Below are 20930 nucleotides of genomic sequence, written 5' to 3'. Positions count from 1 at the left end.
TAGCAATCAATTCACGATTGTATAGCACATTATCAAAGACTGTATCATTATGATGTCAATTGCTTACACAATTTGTTCACCTTGTTTGATAATGTTACCGGTAATGACAAATCTTTGTTATATTAACTCCTCGGGAGGTATGAATGGCCAGTGCGAACTTCCGTTAAGTAATACTTATTACTTGTGTATAGTTCATCTGGTATTTTAGCTCGTGGCAGTATGCATTAAGAAGTTGTAATATATGTACATTATGCGTTTGTTGTAATTTTGAGAGGTTATGATTTTTGTGCAGGCGATCTTTGATAGCCAACGCTTAATGGACGAGTCTTATATAGACTTGTTTTCCAACTGAGGCAAAGTGACATTAATTGGGGTAGATTTGCATGACCTATGTCGTCGATGAAGCTCCAACGAGGCTTTCTCTTTTAGAACACCCATCACTTATTATCACATACGGTTCACCAAGAACTTAGAACCACTGTTTATGAATCGAATTAGGAATTTATGTATATGACATTATGTTAGAACAGTCGTCTGTGACATGAATTCTGTATCATTATACCCCCACCCCGTAACGAAGCTATGGGTGGTATACTGGAATCGGCCTGTCCGTCTGTCTGTCTGTCTGTCCGTCCGTCCCATTATCTTGTCCGGACAACTTCTACTAAAATACTGTTCCGATTTCAACAAAACATGGCATGTTTTATCAGTTTAACATGTAGTTGTGCATCCCGACTTTTTTACAATATTACAATTTAAAAATGGCCGCCGACTTCTGATTGGAATGTTAAATATTTGTTACCGAACCGATGTGCAATTGCTGTATTGGATGGTGTATGTCATGTATATTTATAAAATTGGGCTGGTTTAGGATCGATTGGTGTCTTAATATTGTCATTGATAAAATGCAATACATGACTGGATTAGATATAATTACACTCACCAATAGTTAGCCTACTCAACGATAGATGGCCACGGGGTATTAGTTATCCTATAGGATGCAACTCTAGTTACTGATGAATTTTGAGTCACTGTTTTGGACGAAAATGCTAATTTACTGTTATGACAATAATTCGCAATTATAAATTACTTACTGTGGCATGAATTCGGAAGATATATTATATATAAACCTTAGATCACTGTGAAAAGCACAATTTACCTTAATCTCACAAATTCGGAATTACTTTCCTTATCACGATTCACCTCTATGACTATACAACCACTGTTAATTACACGAATTCGGTATCACTGTTCATGACACACATCTGGAATCACTATTTACTGATACCAATTAATGTTTATGACACGAAATTAGAGTTAAGAGTCACTTCATGCTTTTGGGGTTACTTCTTATGTCACAAACTTGGTTTCCTGTAAATGTGACATTAATTCTGAATCAATGTTGGTGAGGTAAATTCAGAAAGAGCAACTGTTTATGACATGATTTCTGTTGATATCACCAATTTGAAAACATTAACTCACAATGGCGATCTGTGATAAATGCTTTCTTTTCTTGGCAATTTCGACTTATAGCCAACCAGTCACATTTCTATACGTTAATGGGTTTTTTTACAGTGTATGTTCGTCCTTATCGGATCTATACTAACAATACAGTTATTTTAATCAAGATACGGGCGTAGAAAACATAATGATCGTAGCAGCCGAGCCAACTTGCACGCTTTTTACTACCTCGGTATATATATATGATTGTAGTGTAGACGAAAGAATGAGTATACCGATTCCGTTATAACCCGGTACACCCTAAGGTGTATATGCTTCCGTAATCATTTGCCTGTGAAGGTTACAGTGTGTAGTAACTTTTTATTTAGTGGTAAGGGGGTCGTAATTACTTTACTTTGTACACGTATCTAAGAACTATGGTGTGTTTCATATTAATATAGGCAGTGTTGTCTGACATTTTAGGGTCTTTGCCTTTCTTCATACATGCCTTTCGGGATGGGCGTCTTTGTCTTGCCCTTTGTTCATTTTCCTTGTCTATGTCATAAGTTTGTCGGTTCTTCACCGAGAGTCAACATACTTTATACGCACATTTTTAGATGAATGAGGAATGGCAAAAAACCGAGCGGTTGTGGACTTTATTTTTGTCTAGGTCTCAACTTTGTCCGTTCCTTATCCAGAGGCATTGTGCTTTGCACATATATACATTTTTGGATGGGTGAGTGATGCTGAACATTCTTACATCCTTAGTATATCGCCCAAATTTGTCCTGTCCTTTCTAAAAAAATCATCAAATTGTCTACAATGTGATTTGTTACAAAATGTATTCTGATATATTACTTACTCTATAATGGGTTTTTTTATGAACAAGAAGACAAGTTGACGTATTCTGTGGTTCTTTTCTGATGGCAATTGTGAAACAATAGAATTCCAAACGACGAGAATATCTCAAACTGATAACACGAAGGCAAACGATGACCAATTTTTAGATTTAAAGGGAGTTCCTTGAGCAAAGCGAACCCGGCCGTGAAATTCCCTCTAGTCTGCCTCTCTTGAAAGCTTGTCTTGTAATTTTCTCTGTAAGTAGGAGGCTTCTACCACAGAAATCGCGATATTTTGCAGTATGGGAAAGGGATCTTACAATAAATGGAAAAATCTAGGATATAGAAAATGAAATCAACATTACTATCAATACCTTGGTGGTAATTAGAGTTGCTTATGGTTATAAGTAAGATATAAAAATCAGTAAAATATTTTGGTTGCTAGAAAAGTTCACAAAGCAGAGTTTTGATAGATATGAATGCAGTTTGTTGATTGCTATGGAAAGTTTGTGATCCTTATCGATGATAGTTTTTAGAAACAAATATCGACATTGATAATCGCCTTAATATAATTTGACCTATAGTTAGAGGGATAAGGACATGGATTGTGCACTTCCGGATATAATTGTAACGCTATGCCTCCAGGATAGTATCTAGGTTTCTGATTTTTTCTGTTATAGTGATTAGATAGGAATTATCCGCGATTAGTAAACTCTATTACCTGTAAGTGATCGAGATCGGGTTATCTCAGTCGAGGGCTAAGATTCTGTAACATAATCCCAACCGAGGCGTTAGCCGAGGATGTTACAGAATCTTAGCCCGAGACTGAGATAACCCGATCTCGATCACTTACAGGTAATATAGAAATTTTTTTCTCGCACCACTTACATCTAGTTGTATAATAACAACCCATCTATATATGCGTTTATAGTGTAAGAGTATCCCGTCTGGGGCCTCCCGGTTCAAAGCCGATTAACCACTTCATCTGCGCTTCGAATTCAGTCCTTTCGCGTAAAAATATAGTTCGGTTATATCAAAGAAGAAAAATGATCAATCGGTACATATTATTTAAATAATAAACAACAACCAACCAAACAATACATAGTAATTAAATACATGACAGTTTGAATGCACATATTTCTAATAATATTGGTTAACTAGAGCGTGTGACGTCACTCAGAAACTTGTTGTATCCAGAATTTACAAATCGTCGTCGGAGTCGGTGATAACTGGACGTCTAGCTCCACGATTTGTTGGCGGATTTATGATTGGATTGTTGTTAATTGTGATATTGAAAACACCACCATTTATTACACTTCCTGTAAAAACAGACCGTTCCGATGTCTGTTGTGCACATGTGTTTGATTGTTGGTACACGCTTGGGACACGGATCTGACCTCCATCATTGGGATTAGTGTTACAAAGCATGGAGGAAATGTTACGTTTTTGTGCACTCTATATTGCCCGGTAATTGTTTAGTGAATTAGGATTTTTGTGTCCGGTGATTTGTACGGCTTGTGTGTCCGGGATGTCGTTTTCCAGGAGTTTCTGACATAGATATTTCCTGACAGAAGTGTTTGTAAGTCGTTTCTCACCTTTTATATTTGCGTTGATTGTCATTGTTTTCATCAGGTTTTTCAATTTGTTCTGACCTACAGGGCATTTCGAAAACCACTGGTCATACATTGTTGGACTTTCTATTGTACTAGCGGCCAGGTAGAATGGGTGATCATTTCCGGAGAAGTCACAGGGCCTTTTTTCTTTGTACGTTTTATGTATTTTAACCGGACATCTCTCGGGGTTTTCCAAATTTTCATATGCTCTGGGTTTTTTTCTAAACAAAGATATGTCTGCCCCCGTCCTGGTCTTTGTCTGTCGTTCATTATACTCCAGGTATTCTATTTCCAATTCAGGATCGTATCCATGGTGTATGTCAACCCAGCATAAAGCCCTATGCTCTGCTGCCCCACTCCTCATTCCAAACAGCAAAGTGTTGTTGAACCACAACGTGTTTAATATTGAATTGGACGAATTAGCTCCCAGTTCTCCAGCATCATAGAGTTGGTTAATTTCAGCGTCGGAAATCGCATCCGCGGTTTTTGGTTGGTTTCCTAAGCCTTGTTTTTAAGATTTTTTTGCTTGCTTTTTAATGTGTTCCTTGTTTTTGAGAAACAAACAGATGTTATCAAACTTTCCCCGTATTTCCTTTGTGTAAGTACCCTTTCGAAGCTTCCTAACATTCCTCTGAGACTTGTTGGCTCGTACTCCGAGCCATCGTTTTTTCGGACACTCATGAAAAATTGAGCGAGAAGTTGATCGAGCTCGCTATATGGAATATCTGAGATTTCACGGGTTTCTGCGTGTGTTGATAAATAATCTCGGAGCAGCTTTACATGACCAGATGTCTTTCTTTTTGTGCTCGCATTTTCATTTTCTGTTATAAAATCGTCTACATCGTCAGGTGTAGTAGCTATAAATCTTGGGTTGAATGTCTGAGTTTTATTCTTTGGCTCAGGTCCATCATGGGTAACCTTAGGAGTGTTTGCCCGAGGGGGCAGGCTAGTTGCGCTGGGTGGTGGAGGGATTGGGCTTGATGATGGAGCGGTGGCTAGTTGGTCATGGGGTGGGGTAGCAATAGATAGGCCCGGGGGTAGGGACGACTCGCTTGTTGGCTGAGGAGGAGAGTTTTGAGGATTGAATAGCTGAAGCAGTTACTTATCAAATACGACGTGGTCATCAAGGCCTTTGATTAATTCGTGCCTTGCACACCTGATCATCTCACCGTCAAAGGAGTGAATAACGTAATATGTATATGTCCCTAAGGGTTTTTCAATAGACACAATTTTACCACGTTTTCCATTCTGTCCAACACGTACAGTTTCACCAACTCTGAAGTTCATGCTTTTCTTGATCGATCGAGCAGACGATTATCGAACTGAATAATCGATTAGTGGTGACGTAATAAAAAAAATGTGTTGTCATTAAATGATGATGTTTGTTTTTTATGTTGTGCAAACTGACTGTAACCATATGTTGATGTTATCAGCTGATGATCTGGAATGCGACTTTATTTACTATTACGGAACATTATTGATACAATGTATATGTATGCAAATTAAATATGACAACAATTTAACAATTATACAATGTATCTATGTGTGTATACATACTGCATTGCGGTTTGTGCACTTGTTCACCGATTCGAGAGTATTGCGTCACTTGCGCGGATGAATACATGAATGGGTTAAAATTCCGCCAAAACTCACGTAAAGGTACCAGACAGATGGGACGAGATAGAAAAATCTAGCACTGGGTATCACGTGAGTGAGATTTCCCTGTCCGAGGTGCGAGAATAACTAATAAAGGATTTCAACGATGCAAAACATGCCACTCTACCGCGAATTTTTAAGATCTTAGTGGTAGCAAATAGGTCTTCCATTGGTTAAATTTTACTACTTAGATGAATTTAGCCATTTTTGAAATAGAGTTTGTTCTTGGTGCATTTCTGCATCGGTACAGGTGACGTCATGATATTTTCAATAATTTTAGTGACTTGGAAAAGACTGTGTGCCCGTTCCAATGACTGTATAGGAAAGATGAATTATTAATTATGATAACTTTTTGTTGTTTGAAAATTCTATTTTTTAGTATTTTATCCTCTTATGAAGGTGACATGATTGTCATCTGGGTTTTTTTTTTTTTTTTTTTGTTGGGTTTTTTGGTAGGGGCTGTCTTTTGTTTAAATTTTTTTTTTTTTTTTGTACAGGCAATAGTCCTAAAAGTTATGCAGGTGTTCTATCCAAATTATCATTTCGCTAACATGTTAAATTTAGTAATACGCGGAAAAGTGATTGCATGAAAATCAGCACGCTTACAACATAACATTTTAACAGGATCTTTGGATTTCATTCTTCCAAGACGCACACTTAAGGGACCACAGAACCAAATCAAAAATAGATTGTTGGTTTTCCCCGATTGGGCAGAAGATTTAATTGGACGGTGAATGCATCGGGGCCTACTGATTGGATATTTTGGTGCGAGAAGTTTCCAAAGTTTTAATATGTGGGTTGGGCAATACATGTATATGTAAAATATATAGAAAAAAAAGTTTTTTTTTTGCTAGCCTGCTTTTGTCAGGGGGAGTTAAGTAAGTGTGTATTTTGTTGTAAATTTAGATGATTTGTTGGTGCTGAATTAAATACAAGATGGTGGCCCCCATATTAAAAAAAAGTTGAAATTGGTAGAAGTTTTTATTATTCTATTTAGAGGTTTCCGAGATGGCATACTTCAAAATAATGGCTACTGGACCAGTGTTAAAAACTCCATTTAAGCAGTACAGTGGTAAACGTTAACATTACCGTCTATGGGAAATAATTTGGTTCCGTGATCCCTATATATGATGAAATGCCTTTTTTTCAAATGCTTAAGAGTTGAAATAAATATAAATAAAGTATTAACAATAACCATCAATAATTCTGACACATTCTTACAGAAAATATTCACTCATTTACTCGTTAACTAGTTAGCTTCCAATTTGTCGAGAAGGAATCAAACCAGAGAAACGTGTTTTCATTTTATTACTACGGATTATTTAACAATTTTTTACAATCGCAATTTAGAAGAAAAAAAACATGCGTCAACCAAATGTAACAAATAATACCCACCGGTGATATTTTCGTAAAGAAATTATTTTTAAAAAAAAAAGAAAAAAAAAGTAAAATTTCCAAGGGAAAGAGGGTTTTTCAGATGTGATGAAAGTCCCAATTTCGATTATGAAGCCCATTGAGACCCTCCAGTTCATGGGGAGATATTGTGATACTGTCACATCATGATCTATATTTGAAGAAATGTCAGCTAATTTGACACCGTTTGATCCTGAGGACGAAATTATTCTTCGTAATTTTTCATCAATGGCCGTTTGGCTAATACCTACTGACAACCGACGACACAGATCCTAGGCAAGAGACAATCAGAAAGTAATACAAGTAGTTTCAACACACAAATGGGGAATTGTAACAAGCTTTTATTGATTTGTTCACACAATAAATAAAGTGGTCATCACAACAATTTCAGCATGTCACATCAAAGTTTGCTTTTTGATATAGTTATATCTATTTACATTAAATCAAAACAGTCGATGGCTTATAGAATTCATTTTCAACAGTTAGTATGGCGGTCCCAGTTGCATACTCTGTGAGCCCTGTCATACGATAATGGTCCTGGACAATTGTACAGATGGGCTACGCCATGCGAACACTTGTAGAAGGTTCTACAGTCATTGTTGTTTGGGTATGGTCCACCGGTAGGAGGTGCAGTGCAATTGACAAAAGCTGTAGAAATCAGAAATTCAAATAAATTAATGTTTTCAGCATGTTCAGTAGCACTTCTCAAAACATTATTTTTTGTTAATCGGTATCGTATCGCTCTAAGGAGATGGCATCAACACCCTTATCATCAGAATAAACACAAACAATTAACACGGTGATGGAAATTACTCTCTTAAAATGGATATCGTACTTTACAAAAGACAAACAAGACAAATAGCAATATAAATTGAGTGTAAGATACAGTAGAGCCATAAATTGATTTCAACTTCATCCTAAAACGTTTTGTTTTTTACACGCTCTAAAGGAAAATACAAGATAACTATAAACAGTCTATATGGAATCGGAATATGAGAAAATAAAGAAAACATATCTATGAAGGAAATTTTTTTTTTTTTTTTTTTTTTTTTTTTTTTTTATATTTGCAGTAAACACATTTTATTTTTCTTTGTACTCTGTATGTCACAGGGGATTCATTGATCGCAGTCAATAGAATATATATTCTGAAGGAAATTTTAACTAAACCTTAAGACAAAGATTACGAAGTTTAGCGTTAAGCAGTTCTTTTTACCTTCCTGGGTGGTCGATGGAATTGGAGTTGTGGTTTCCTCCATGGTTGTTGTTTCGAATGTTGTTGTTGAAGGTGGCGGGACAGTTGAAACTAAGCCATTCGGATCACTAAGGAGAGTATCCTTTATTTGATTGATGAGATGGAAGTTTGAAGTTGAGTCAGAGCAGTTCCCTTTAAAGTCGTCTAGGTCCAAAGACCAAATCATGACTCCGCCATAACCCTCACTCATCAGCCAAAGCATCTGTTAACAATGTATGTATGTATGTATGTATGTATGTATGTATTACGTACGTACGTACGTACGTACGTATGTATGTATGTATGTATGTATGTATGTATGTATGTATGTACGTATGTACGTACGTACGTACGTACGTACGTACGTATGTATGTATGTATGTATGTATGTATGTATGTTGATAAAGAATTGATGATTTTGGACAACTGGGCATTTTATAGTTTGATCTACATTACAATGATACACTTACTTTTCGTTGTAGGGTATCAGCGTTCTCAAAACCAATCCATAAGTTATCATCACCGTACTTGATAATGGCATCTCCTAAGTTTTTTTCCGTTCCTGGTAGGTCGCAAAGCTGTTTATATAAATTTATCAATACGTTAACATGTCATTGATAACAGCACCAATTAGACCAAAACTAAATTCAGATTTCATTTTCAATATGTTTCGAAATCGCTAATGACAGAGCTAACAATAAAACAAAAAACTTAAATCAGATTTCACTTCATTTATAACATTTCATAATATCTACTCAACTTGAAATGCAAAATTAATTTTCGTTTGTAAGTATTAACCTCGTAATACGCCAAGAAGCCTTCCTCGTCGGTGTAGGGGCCCTCTTTGCTTGGTCCATCAATTGGCAATCCTACACGCCAATCCATGTTCGCGTCTGAAACGTTAAAACCCCGTCCAAATGTAGGGATGCCTATATTGATCTTGTCTTTGTCCACACCAAGCATTTGCCAATATTTTCCAGCAAAGTCCTGAGAAGAATATCAAAGAACATTCCGTTTTAATTCGCCTGTTAAAATTTATGCACTAGGTACAATTATCACACCCTACATGCAGGTCAACAAGTACGTGTTCCATTCAGAAACTAATCACAATTATTTGTTTATATATGTTTTGTTATGCAATATAAGTCTTATTTTATATATTCATATACTGAGCAACGATATATATCAAGGGACTCGCTTAGCAAGTGTAGCCAATGAAGCAAAAGACGCTTATCCTTACAAAACACCTGGTCTTATTGTCCTTGTTTATTTTATCTCCATGTAGATATATATTCTACATCGTATTTTGCCGTTGTTTTTAAATTTCAGATGGAACTACTATCTTATTTGATTGCATACCATGTTTAGATTGGCTTCGGTTCCAGTTTGATAAGGGAAAGGTCGTAATTGACTCTGGTGGCCTGTCTCCATGTCCCAATGACCATGCATGTCAAACGTCTGGATGCTGATATAATCCAAATTCCTGTAACAGCGAATAATGTTTTATTCTAGTGCACTGTATCTATAATCTCTTCACATCGCATGTAAGTCATTTTCAACATTGCGTAGCTCTAATATGGCCCTCAAGTGGTATGTGAGGTGATGTGATATATTTAATGTTACCTTACTCTTACAAGGCTTTACGTCATATGTGAGATGATGTGATACATTTAATGTTACCTTACTCTTACAAGGCCTTAACGTCATATGTGAGATGTTGTGATACATTTAATGTTACCTTACTCTTACAAGGCCTTAACGTCATATGTGATATTATGTGATGTATTTAATGTTACCTTACTCTTACAATGCCTTAACGTCATATGTGAGATGATGTGACATATTTAATCTTACCTTACTCTTACATAGCCTTAACGTCATATGAGAGATGATGTGATATATTTATTTGGCCTTACACTGATAGCGCCTTCACCTGGTATATAAGGTGATGTGATATACTTAATGTTGTCTTACTCTGAAAAGGTGTTGTGAGGTTAAATATTTGTTCCTTACTCTGACAAAGCCTTCACATCGTATGCGTAGTCAATATGTTCCTGTTCTGCAGCAACTGAAGCCGTCAACATTAGTTTAGTCATGTTTCCAGTTAGAGTTTCCCCATCAAACTCCCTCCTCATTAACTAAGAAAAATCAAAAAAAATATATACATAAATTTCATCAACTCAATTATGCAATATATGTAATCTTTTTAATATTTATTCAAAGACCATAACAAATTGTTTCGTGATTTTGTATGGGCGTTAATGCTGTACTTCTAAAATCAATCTGAGAAAAAGTCACTGTGTCTTATGAAAGCGAAATACAAATACAAAACACAATTTGTCCTGGTTTCTTGTGGTTAAGGACCAGTCCACAATGCATAATGCAATTACCGCTTCTTCATAAGGGGTCACGTGACCTAAAGTATGTGCAGCATGAACACTTGGTCGGACATTTCTCCCGATGCAACCTTTTCACGTATATAAAACGCACTTTAATACTGGCTATGAAATTGTATTAAAAAATAATGCATGGCAACAAGTTGATGCAGTTTCAACTCTCCTCAGACTAGGAAATAATAACAAAACAATATCGGGCATGATTCCAGTTTAAGGCAAAGTAATCACCAGGCAAACATGAATTCATACATTTTCAAAAAAGATTCTTAACTGTCTCACATATCACCGTTCATTTCAATAACTTTCGTTTCCATTAAAGTTACTAATCTGTCATTCCCAGGGAAAAGATTGCGCCGATCCATTTTCCGGTTAGAATGTAATACTAGGTCGAAATTTTGGAACTCTCCAATCTTATTCAATACCCCTTACGACGTTGAAAACACAAACTAGGGTCTTCGTTTCAGCCGGTGCACACACAACGTGGAACTTTTGAATAGTGTAACGTCATCGGGATGTTGAAGTTAGAACAATGTATATTACATGAATACAATCATGAGCGACTGAATGGAACGCAGCATTGATACCTATGCGTTAAACAGAAACTATTTCTAAAAAAAGATCAAGTCAGATGACAACGCGCGTGGGCGTGCGTAACAAACAATTCGTAGGTCATCAATTTTGTGGCATCGATCACAAAACTAAAAAAGGACAGTATTCAGGTCGGAATGCGCATTTAATGTGACTCTATGGTTAGATGGTACTAATGTTTTCATGTTTTTGCTTTCGATCATGGTATCATAAAGGCGATACCGTTTGATCTTGGTATCATAAAGGCAATACCGTTTGATCATGGTATCATAACGGCAATACCGTTTGATCTTGGTATCACAAAGGCAATACCGTTTGATCATGGTATCATAAAGGCGATACCGTTTGATCATGGTATCATAAAGGCAATACCGTATGATCATGGCATCATAAAGACAATACCGTTTGATCATGGTATCATAAAGGCGATACCGTTTGATCATGGTATCATAAAGGCAATACCGTTTGATCATGGTATCATAAAGGCAATACCGTTTGATCTTGGTATCATAAAGGCGATACCGTTTGATCTTGGTATCATAAAGGCAATACCGTTTGATCATGGTATCATAAAGGAGATGTCATGGGATCGTTGTATGTCGTCAGATCATCTTATCAAAACAGAAATGTCGTCGGATCATAGTATTCAAATAAAGATGTCGTCAAATCACTTAATGGCACCTGACCATTGCATTATAAATGTCATCTGATCGCTTTATCATGAATGTCATATCGTAAGATATTTTTATCATAAAGCAAATGTCATCAGATTGTTACATCTCAAAGGTTATTGTGGGGAACCTACACGAACGGTCTACGTGATGACGTAAGATGTCAGTATATTGAATCTAAACTCTCCTTTTAGAAGACCAGTAGCTATCAATACGCAATATTCAGTGCCTTTTGTTAGCCATGTACAATATTTATATAAACCCCAGTCCTCACAACAATTTATTTATATATGTGATTAATTCTGCTTACCTTAACGAGAATCCCGAAATTTTTTCTGTCTGTGTCTTCTCCTCCATCTCTTTGAGTTGGATACAACCAAGCTAAATCAAGGCCATCGAATCCATACATACGTAGAAAAAGCATAGCACTGGAAGTAAAGTTTCTCCTGCGTTTTGGTCCTGAAACCATGAAAGAAAATCTTTCGCTTCCTTGTGCCCATCCGCCAACAGAAAGTAGTACCTTCAGGTCTGGGTTAGCTCCTTTTAGGGCTATGGCACGTTGATATCTATATGGTATATTTAGGAAATAAAGCATTAGTACATTTGTGTAATACCAATTATAAAAGCTTATAAATCATTCTGACTGAACAAGCCGTACGCAAAATATATTTAAATGCGTTTTTACGTATGAAAAAAAATTTATAAATGATCAAATGTTTACGTATCATAATTCTTTAATCCTCAAACTTTAGAGTACAAAATTGAAAAAAAAATTGAACTAGGCATGTTTACATACGGGACGCATGACGCTATGTTTACTCGATATATAGAGGTTACACAACGAGTGGTTGCTGGATATGGAATTTATTTCACACGAGTAAGTTATTTTTAAAAGTTACAAAAGACACGAGCTTTAGCGAGTGTTTTTTGCAACTTTTAAAAAACAACTTACGAGTGTGAAATAAATTCCATATCCAACAATTTCGAGTCGTGTGACCTGTTTCTACCACAATAATATCGGCTTAAATTAAAGGGAAACGTGGCCAAGTATAATTTCGCGTATGCAAATAAAGTGTACCGGTGACGTCCGGGACCCTGTGATGTGACGTCATTAGATTATTGATGACGTCAATAACAATTGCAACTTGGGTCAAAGTTCACCGTGTTAGCCAATCAAAATGCTTACAGAGTTTATACCACGTGTGGTATAAACAGATTGTTAATCAACAGCTGTAATGATTAACTGATGGTCTGAGAGTTGAATAACACAGGGTATTGTGGTAGAAATAACGTTTTCACGTGATTATTGTTTTTGTGTTATACAATATTTACACGTGATATAATATTGACACGCGATAAAATATTTACACATAATAAGATATTTACAAGTCATTAAATATTAACACTTGATACAATATAGAAGCGTGATACAATATTTACACGTGATACAATATTTACACGTGCCATAACATTAACACGTGATACAATATTTACACGTGATACAATTCAAATACGTGATATAATGTGTGTCCATCAATGCCTGAGCTCAGAAGAACACGTATATCAGATGATATACTGTTTCCTGAGTAATAATACAACACTTACACCTCGTTCCACAGACGAGTTATGTAATGAATGTATGGAACATAGTTATCATTTAGTAGGATTTAATAGGAATAATTATGGACGCAGGCTACTAGCCTCTATATCCAGATCAGAATAAATGTACATGTACATCGCTGTACACGAGAAGTTTCCAATACTGAATTATGTCATCCCTATACGACATTTTAAGCATAATATCCGTATGAAATAACAAAGTAACATACTTTTCACCAACACCATTTAAAATGCAATCATCAATTTTCCAAATATCAATGATAAAGCAGCAAAAAAATATGTACGTTTATTATTTCAAAAATAGTTTACCGCTGACAGCGTATACAGTGTTTGCAATAAAAATCTATAAAATGACACTCATGGTATAGAGATATAGTTATAACATCAACCGATACATAAAAACGACAACAACGTCAAAACGTTATCGCTGATAAGACGTCAAAAATCAATTAGAGACAAGGTTAATATAAAATGTCTTTCTAATACACTTAATTACCGATTCACTCTTAATAAAAACTTTAGAGGGGTGGTAATAACGTAAGGTATGTAAATATGTAAATGTATTGCGTAGTTACAACAACAAAGTCCTTCTTTACATTGCAATACATAATACATAATTAATTCCCAATACTGATATCCATCCTATTTTGCCATGTATCAATGTTATCCATAGGTTAAGGTTCAGATTAACTGCACTGTACTGTTTACGAGAATAAAATAAATATCATTGTTATTATCTGATATAGTTTGTAGAGATGCAACAGCTGTCACGAAATTACCACATGCTTACATGGAAATGTCGCCTGCATCGTAAGCTTCCAGGGTGCTATTCTCCGACACCTCGGCGAAGGCTACCACGAGATGAGTACAGAGATCTGGGTCAATGTCGTCGGCCATGAAGGCTCCTTTTCCTGGCCTGTCCTCCGACCACGTGCTGAAGTAGCATACCCGTCTATACACTGCCAATGTATATATATCTAGGATTAATTCAACTCTTTAACGTTTTTTAAAGGTTTTATAACATCTCTAATAAGGTGGCATTAATTTCTCATTTATATTTCCCATTTGTTTCAAAATTATACAAATCATGGACAAATATAATTTTCAACTTACGTTTAGGTTTGGCCGCATCATCAAATACATCCTTGATAGTGTTGATTAGTGGAAAGTCGCGATCTGATGTGGGACAATTTTGATTGTAATCGTCAAATGTCAAAGACCAAATAGACGTACCGCCGTATCCTTCATTTACTATCCATTCCGCCTAATATAACGACACAATGACACACATAAGCACACGAGATATATACATATATAACTTTCAAATAACGTACCCTTCTAATTAAAACAATGGTGAAGATATTATGTCTTATGTTTGAACCGCTCACCATCCTTGTACAGGTACAGCATGAAATCGACAGAAATCCATTGACATTTGAACTAGATATTTCAGAAAAGAAAATTTCTACATGAGTCGAGAAGTTGGGAATATTTCAAAATCCGGATAAAACAATATCTCTTCTTTTCTCTAAGCATGTTAACTTTGAATTTTAGATGCTACTTCTGCTTAGCGCTTGGCATTTTGAAGTGGGGCGACTGATTTGCCTGTTGTCAGTATTATGTGACCGGGTAGGGTGTTCTGCAGGGTATGTTTGGCAGAATGTTTCAGTGAGGTAGCACTATAAATCGGTAAAAAATATGGACTATAGCACGCACGGAGGACCTCTTTAAATGACCTTAGCTTATGACCATTAGTTAAAACAGTCAGACGCAAAAGGAGAACGGCTCTTGTCTTAGTTGGCTACAATAAGTACGTTTGCAGACGCTTAGCAATTGATAATACTTATCTGATTTGAAGCAAAAAGTATGTCAACAACATAAACTTGCCTTTTCTGTTAAGCTGGTAATATCGTCGTAGCCAATCCACTGGTCGCCTCTTACGTAGTAAGGAACTCCGAAATCACTATACATCGTGCCGTCATTATTATTCAGAAGGGAACAAATCTGAAATAACAAATATGATATGACCAGCGTATGGAAACGGCAAGAATCGTTTTAATTTATCCTCGTGAATAACAACATTCAAAACTTGTCATGATTTTCTTGTCATAATTCCCTACACAAGACGTTTTAGCACAATGGCCATGGTATATAGAAGATACACAAGGTAGTTACCCTTCTAAAGCATATAAAATTGTTCCGAATCCCTGTCCCTTTTCTGACTTTGGTGACGGTATGACCTTCCGTAGTCCAAAGTTCAGGTCCCCCCTTCTTCTTTTTTTTTTTTCTTTTGGTTATTTACTTTTTTCGTGGAGCGGGGATGGTTTTTTTTTTGGGGGGGGGGGGGGGAGGGGCTGTAAGGTTTCATATGTACCTACAACTTTACACTAATTAAAAAGGCCACACACATGTTATAATATTTACAGCCTGATATAAAACATCTAATATGTATACCTCATAGTATGCCAAGAAACTTGGAGTGTTGGAGAAATTTCCGGAAATACTCCCTCCGCTGACAGGTGCCCCGATGCCGTAATCACTGGTGTTGGTTAATGTATACCCACTTCCGTACGTTGCGATTCCAACATTAATCATCGATTTTGGAACTCCGAGATATGTGAAATAAGCTGCAATACTTTTCTGTAAACATATTAAGAAACAAATGTACCGCACATTCAAATGATTATTTGTTGTTAAAACAATGTGTTCAAAAAAAGCTTAGAAACAGAAAAAAAAGAAAGATATATTTTTACTATGTTGAGAAATTTGTCCTCTCCCGTGCTGTCATCCCTCGCAGTAATGCGACTATGGTGAGCGGTTACCACCGGCGTATCATACAGACTGTAGGTGTCCAAATTGACGAAGTCGTAGTTATCTCTAAAAAGAAAGAAAAAGAAACTAAGCACCCAACTCATCGGAAATAGGTGAATTGATACTAACAGCATTGTTAACTGTTTGCCTATTTTTTTTATTATTGTTTCCCCTATTTTCATAAGATGCTATGTATAGTTCTTTTTAATTCATGATTTAATTTTGATCATATACGGACAATATAAAATCTGCATAGAGATAAGAGTTGATGTCTCTTCTCCTGTGTGAGCCAATTTTCAACTGTGACAGTGATCGTGATACTTGACGAAGGTGTGTATTTAATAATTCGAATGACACTTTGGTTTGGTTTAGTTTAAATTATTTTAAACGCCCGAACTCGCAGCCCCAAGGGTTCATCATGAAGGCCTGGTGATTAAGTGTCGGTACAACTTAACCTCTCGCCACCGCGTTCATCGCATGACACATTCAAACATTTACCAAATGTGGTACATGAATAAAATAACTTACATAATTGTTGTTTTGATTGTATATTTATCATAATAAGCATCTATGTCATCAATACTATGTCCAGCGAGCTGAGCAGCAAGAATCAATTTTTCTGTTGTGTTTTCAGCATCAAATGCAGCTCGAAGTTCCTGAAATAAAAATAACAATGTTGTTTACTTTGCCAGTAAAATGGCGAATATGCTATACCAGTCATCTGATCAAATGTGCAATTATTAATATTAGATGAGGTTGATATCAGGATTTGTCACCCCTATCTATATATGTATATTTGTACCTCGCTTAACGCTTTGAAGTGTGTAGAGTTGCGGACTGTCCACTGTAGAGCCACGCCGTCAAAGCTGCGTTTCCTACAGAATGTAATAACGGATGCAACAAACGCGGCCCGAGTTGTGGGATCCTCCGCCATGACGCTCATCGCCATTCCTTTGCTCACGTCTTCAGTAATCATTATAAGTGCCTTTAATGATGGGTTTTTTAACGTAAGATTTGTAAATGGTTCATAACTGGAAAATAAAATATTATTTGATCAATATAAATTATTGTAAAACACAGTTGTTTTGTTTACTTTCGAATATTAATAAACTGGTATTAACCATGACGACATAGCAAGGTTTTTCTTTAATACGTCAAATGTATATAGACAATTATATTTACATTTGCCTGGCATTGTCACTATATAGTATGTTTGAGAGCTCGTGCATTGGTGTACGTTTAAATGCCATACATCAAGCGTTACACTAATCAGCGTATTGATACAACATAAACCGGAACTACTTTATACAGGATAATTAAGTTTTACGACTAATTATTTTGTCTACATTATTTGTTATAAAAAAAATGCCATTTCCGCATTACGTTGATAATAAAATGATTAACAAAATCGAATTTAAAAAAAAAATCCATGTACTATTGTGTTTGCCAAAAAGCACGCGACCATGTTCCGGCTGTTCCAACGACTGACAAAAATGCTGCTGACTGTCGGAAAGGCCGGAATTATGAATTTTGAATATGAATAATAGCATTTAAAAAATAAAAAATGAAAGGAATTTAAATTTAAGCGTTGAATTGTTTTTGTATAGTATTTATGTTTGCAAAGCTCTGGCATTCAAATAGATCATAAATACCATACAAAAACAGTGCAATGCTTAAATAAAAACGCCCATACTTAAACATGGACAAATTATTCCCTATTGTATTAATATCGAGGTCTTTTTTCATTATCGAGTATGTTTCAAAAACATATTGCCAGTACCAATAATCGGTATTTGACCACATTGACTGACATGAACAAGTATTAATATCATGTTATTTTGCAGGTAAGAAAATGATCATGACCAACAACGCAGTGCAAAAATCTTACTGTATTGTTATCAATTTTCACGGTGCTCTATATTTGATGGCGAGTCAATATAGCGAAAACTACGGTGGCTGATTTGTGCCATTTCGTTATTTCGTCTTTTCGGGGCGAAAAGACGAAAGAACGAGAATTTAGATATTTTATTTTCGTCTTTTCGGGGCGAAAAGGCGAAATAACGAAATGGCACAAATCAGCCACCGTAGAAAACACACCGACCCACTATGGTTCCCGCCCATGCAAAATCACCAACTACACAGTATGTTATAGCAATTAACCGACTGGATTCTAACGTTATCGATGATTTAATTACGTACTGCACTGTGTCCGCATTTCTTCTTCTGTAAAGCACCGCGCCGTTTTTTTTAATCATGGCGTTTGCAAAAATGAGATGCGTACAAAGGTGTGGGTCTATATCATCTGGGACAACTCGGCCTATGCCTGGTCTATTGGAAGACCATACATCGTAGATACAGACCAGGCGGTGACCAGTCACGGCTGCAAACACGTAAAAATCACATAAATAGATACAGGCAATGTTTAAACATTTAACACACACACAAAAATCAATAAACGTAACGTAATATAAATTATGTATATTATCCAGAAACATTCTTTTGAAATTACGTTTATTATTCACGACAAATAATTTTGAATCATTATTCATAATCCATTTTTCCTACGTCTAGCTCTCAAGAAATAAACAACAAACTGGTTATCTTTGATACGTATAGTTTGACCCAGAAAAATATAACGGAAGCCCACGAAATCACTAGTGTCTGTCTAAATGTTTCTATTAAATATGATTAATATTTTCTCTCATATCTCTTATATAACCGATATCTACTCTTGTGTGAGAATGAAATTAACATTAAGTAAGCAACATACATATTGAATTTGATATGAACGACCGGTTACTTCAACGGTTGTGTACGGTAGCTGACATGTGTTTTTCAAATCTTCACAGGTTATCAGGGTCACAGTCGCTTGCATAGAAAATATGACTTTCATTTTTTTACATGACAGTGGTATGTGTTATCTGTTAAGCTGCTTAACAGATTACACAAACCACTGTCATATAAAAAAAATTGAAAGTCATATTTTCTATGCAAGCACCTGTGGTAAGGGCTAGGTCTAGCTAAATTAACTTTGGCAGCTAATAATTGATATTTTTTATCGAGCCTGTGAATCCCATTCCACTTGATTTATGTAACCATAAACTAGTTTTTGTTGCATAATCCAAAACCTGACCATCTTTCATTACTTAACAACGTACATCAAGTAATTAATTAAGATGGGTGTATTAATCAACTACTGATTGAGATACGTCTTGAATTATTGGATGGCGACACTAGACATGTGTGATGTTTCATTCTGAATTATAAAAATGGTTGACTGATCACAAAGCCTTCAAATAATATCACATTTATTTATTTGCTAAACGCGAAAAGCATTTTACTTTGAGCCAAGTTGAAGATTCCAACGATAGGATTACTTCCATTATGAACTAACTTAATTCTAAATATATACTGTCAACTTAGAGTACAAACGCTTATTATACATATGTAGCTCCAAAATTACCAGTAATGCAGCAAATAAAAATACCCAGGTTTCATGTAAATAAAAAAAAAGATATTTAAACATCATACTCTACTTACCACAAGCGCACAAAGTCAGAGCGCATGCAGTTAAAATATGTCTTAGGGTCACCATCCTCGTGCTTCGCCTGACCGGCCGGTTACTACCTATTTACTGTGTATGCTACACGCTTTGTTAGGCAAGCTCATATAAAAGGAAACAGTGACGTCGATGGTCAGGTGACCAATGGACTTACCTTCCATACGTGTCCAGTCCATCTCTTCATGACAACCAAAGTGCCAGGGGTGGTTACATATACTATATGCTGATTAACTTAAAGTTTCGACTTTTAATTAATTCTGTAAACTTTAATTTGAATTTGAATTTCATCTCCACATATAGCCATACCAATATATGCATTTTCGAAATCTAAAGACTAAAAAGACTCGATTAAGCATATGGTTGGTCGTATGACGCAGTATATCAACCTATTAATAAAGCTTGCAGTTTAAATATTATAATTTTGGCATGCGTTATTGTGTTGGCATTGTACTGTAGGTATTTGAGCGGCAATATCATTTCAACACTTTTATAAACATATTGCTCAATTATAATTGTGCAAATTACACTTTTTATATACATGTTTACCATTTGAAAAGAAATTATTGTGAGTGTTTCAATTATTCATTATTTACTGATAACATACAATTACAGATATACATGTATATGTTACAATTTGAAATTATATTCCTTGGTTAAATATGCTGTACTGTAAATGTACATATTTTAGTGGTTATCTCATTTCAGCGCTTTCAGAAATATTACACTTGTTATATATACTATTTGAAAAGAATTATTGTGAGTGTGTCAATTATGCATTACTTAGATTTAATTCATTCTTAATATTGCACTTATCGTCCTGATATCCTCCGTGTGGAATTTTCTTAACTTACCATGCTTTTGTCAAAAAAAATAACACTAAAAATCATAAACATGTCATATGTTAATAACTGTGACATATCCATGTTTGTAACGACTAGGAATTTTGTTTCAAACATAACACATTGAGACTTTCTGAGTTAAATTTGAAGTTTTTTTACATAACTTTTTTAGTCAGAGTACTTTAAGAAGATATCAGTACATTTGAGTTAGATACAGAAGAACACAAAATAACTAAACTGTTATAAACAGC

The 20930-nt window shown here is 35.6% G+C and overlaps 1 protein-coding gene across 1 annotated transcript in view; it reads right to left on the bottom strand.

Annotated features, from left to right (window-relative positions):
- Positions 1-7282: 7282 nt before the first annotated feature.
- The window catches only part of LOC117322654 (probable chitinase 10), a 34550-nt gene continuing 20902 nt past the window's right edge, over positions 7283-20930 (bottom strand). Inside the window, exons 9-23 of the mRNA XM_033877590.1 lie at positions 18478-18658; positions 17081-17309; positions 16807-16934; positions 16221-16344; positions 15922-16107; positions 15355-15471; positions 14581-14731; positions 14258-14426; positions 12158-12413; positions 10206-10330; positions 9552-9675; positions 8991-9179; positions 8663-8770; positions 8175-8415; positions 7283-7609 (exon numbers count right to left, since the gene is read on the bottom strand). Of these exons, the coding sequence (XP_033733481.1) occupies positions 7437-7609; positions 8175-8415; positions 8663-8770; positions 8991-9179; positions 9552-9675; positions 10206-10330; positions 12158-12413; positions 14258-14426; positions 14581-14731; positions 15355-15471; positions 15922-16107; positions 16221-16344; positions 16807-16934; positions 17081-17309; positions 18478-18658 (2501 nt within the window). The 3' untranslated portion in view covers positions 7283-7436. The remainder of the gene's footprint in view (positions 7610-8174; positions 8416-8662; positions 8771-8990; positions 9180-9551; positions 9676-10205; positions 10331-12157; positions 12414-14257; positions 14427-14580; positions 14732-15354; positions 15472-15921; positions 16108-16220; positions 16345-16806; positions 16935-17080; positions 17310-18477; positions 18659-20930) is intronic.

The sequence above is a fragment of the Pecten maximus genome, chromosome 3 (genome assembly GCF_902652985.1).
Source record: "Pecten maximus chromosome 3, xPecMax1.1, whole genome shotgun sequence".
Taxonomy (NCBI): Eukaryota; Metazoa; Mollusca; class Bivalvia; order Pectinida; family Pectinidae; genus Pecten; species Pecten maximus.
Note: the sequence above shows the minus strand (reverse complement) of the source record. Positions and strands in the feature narration are given on the sequence as shown.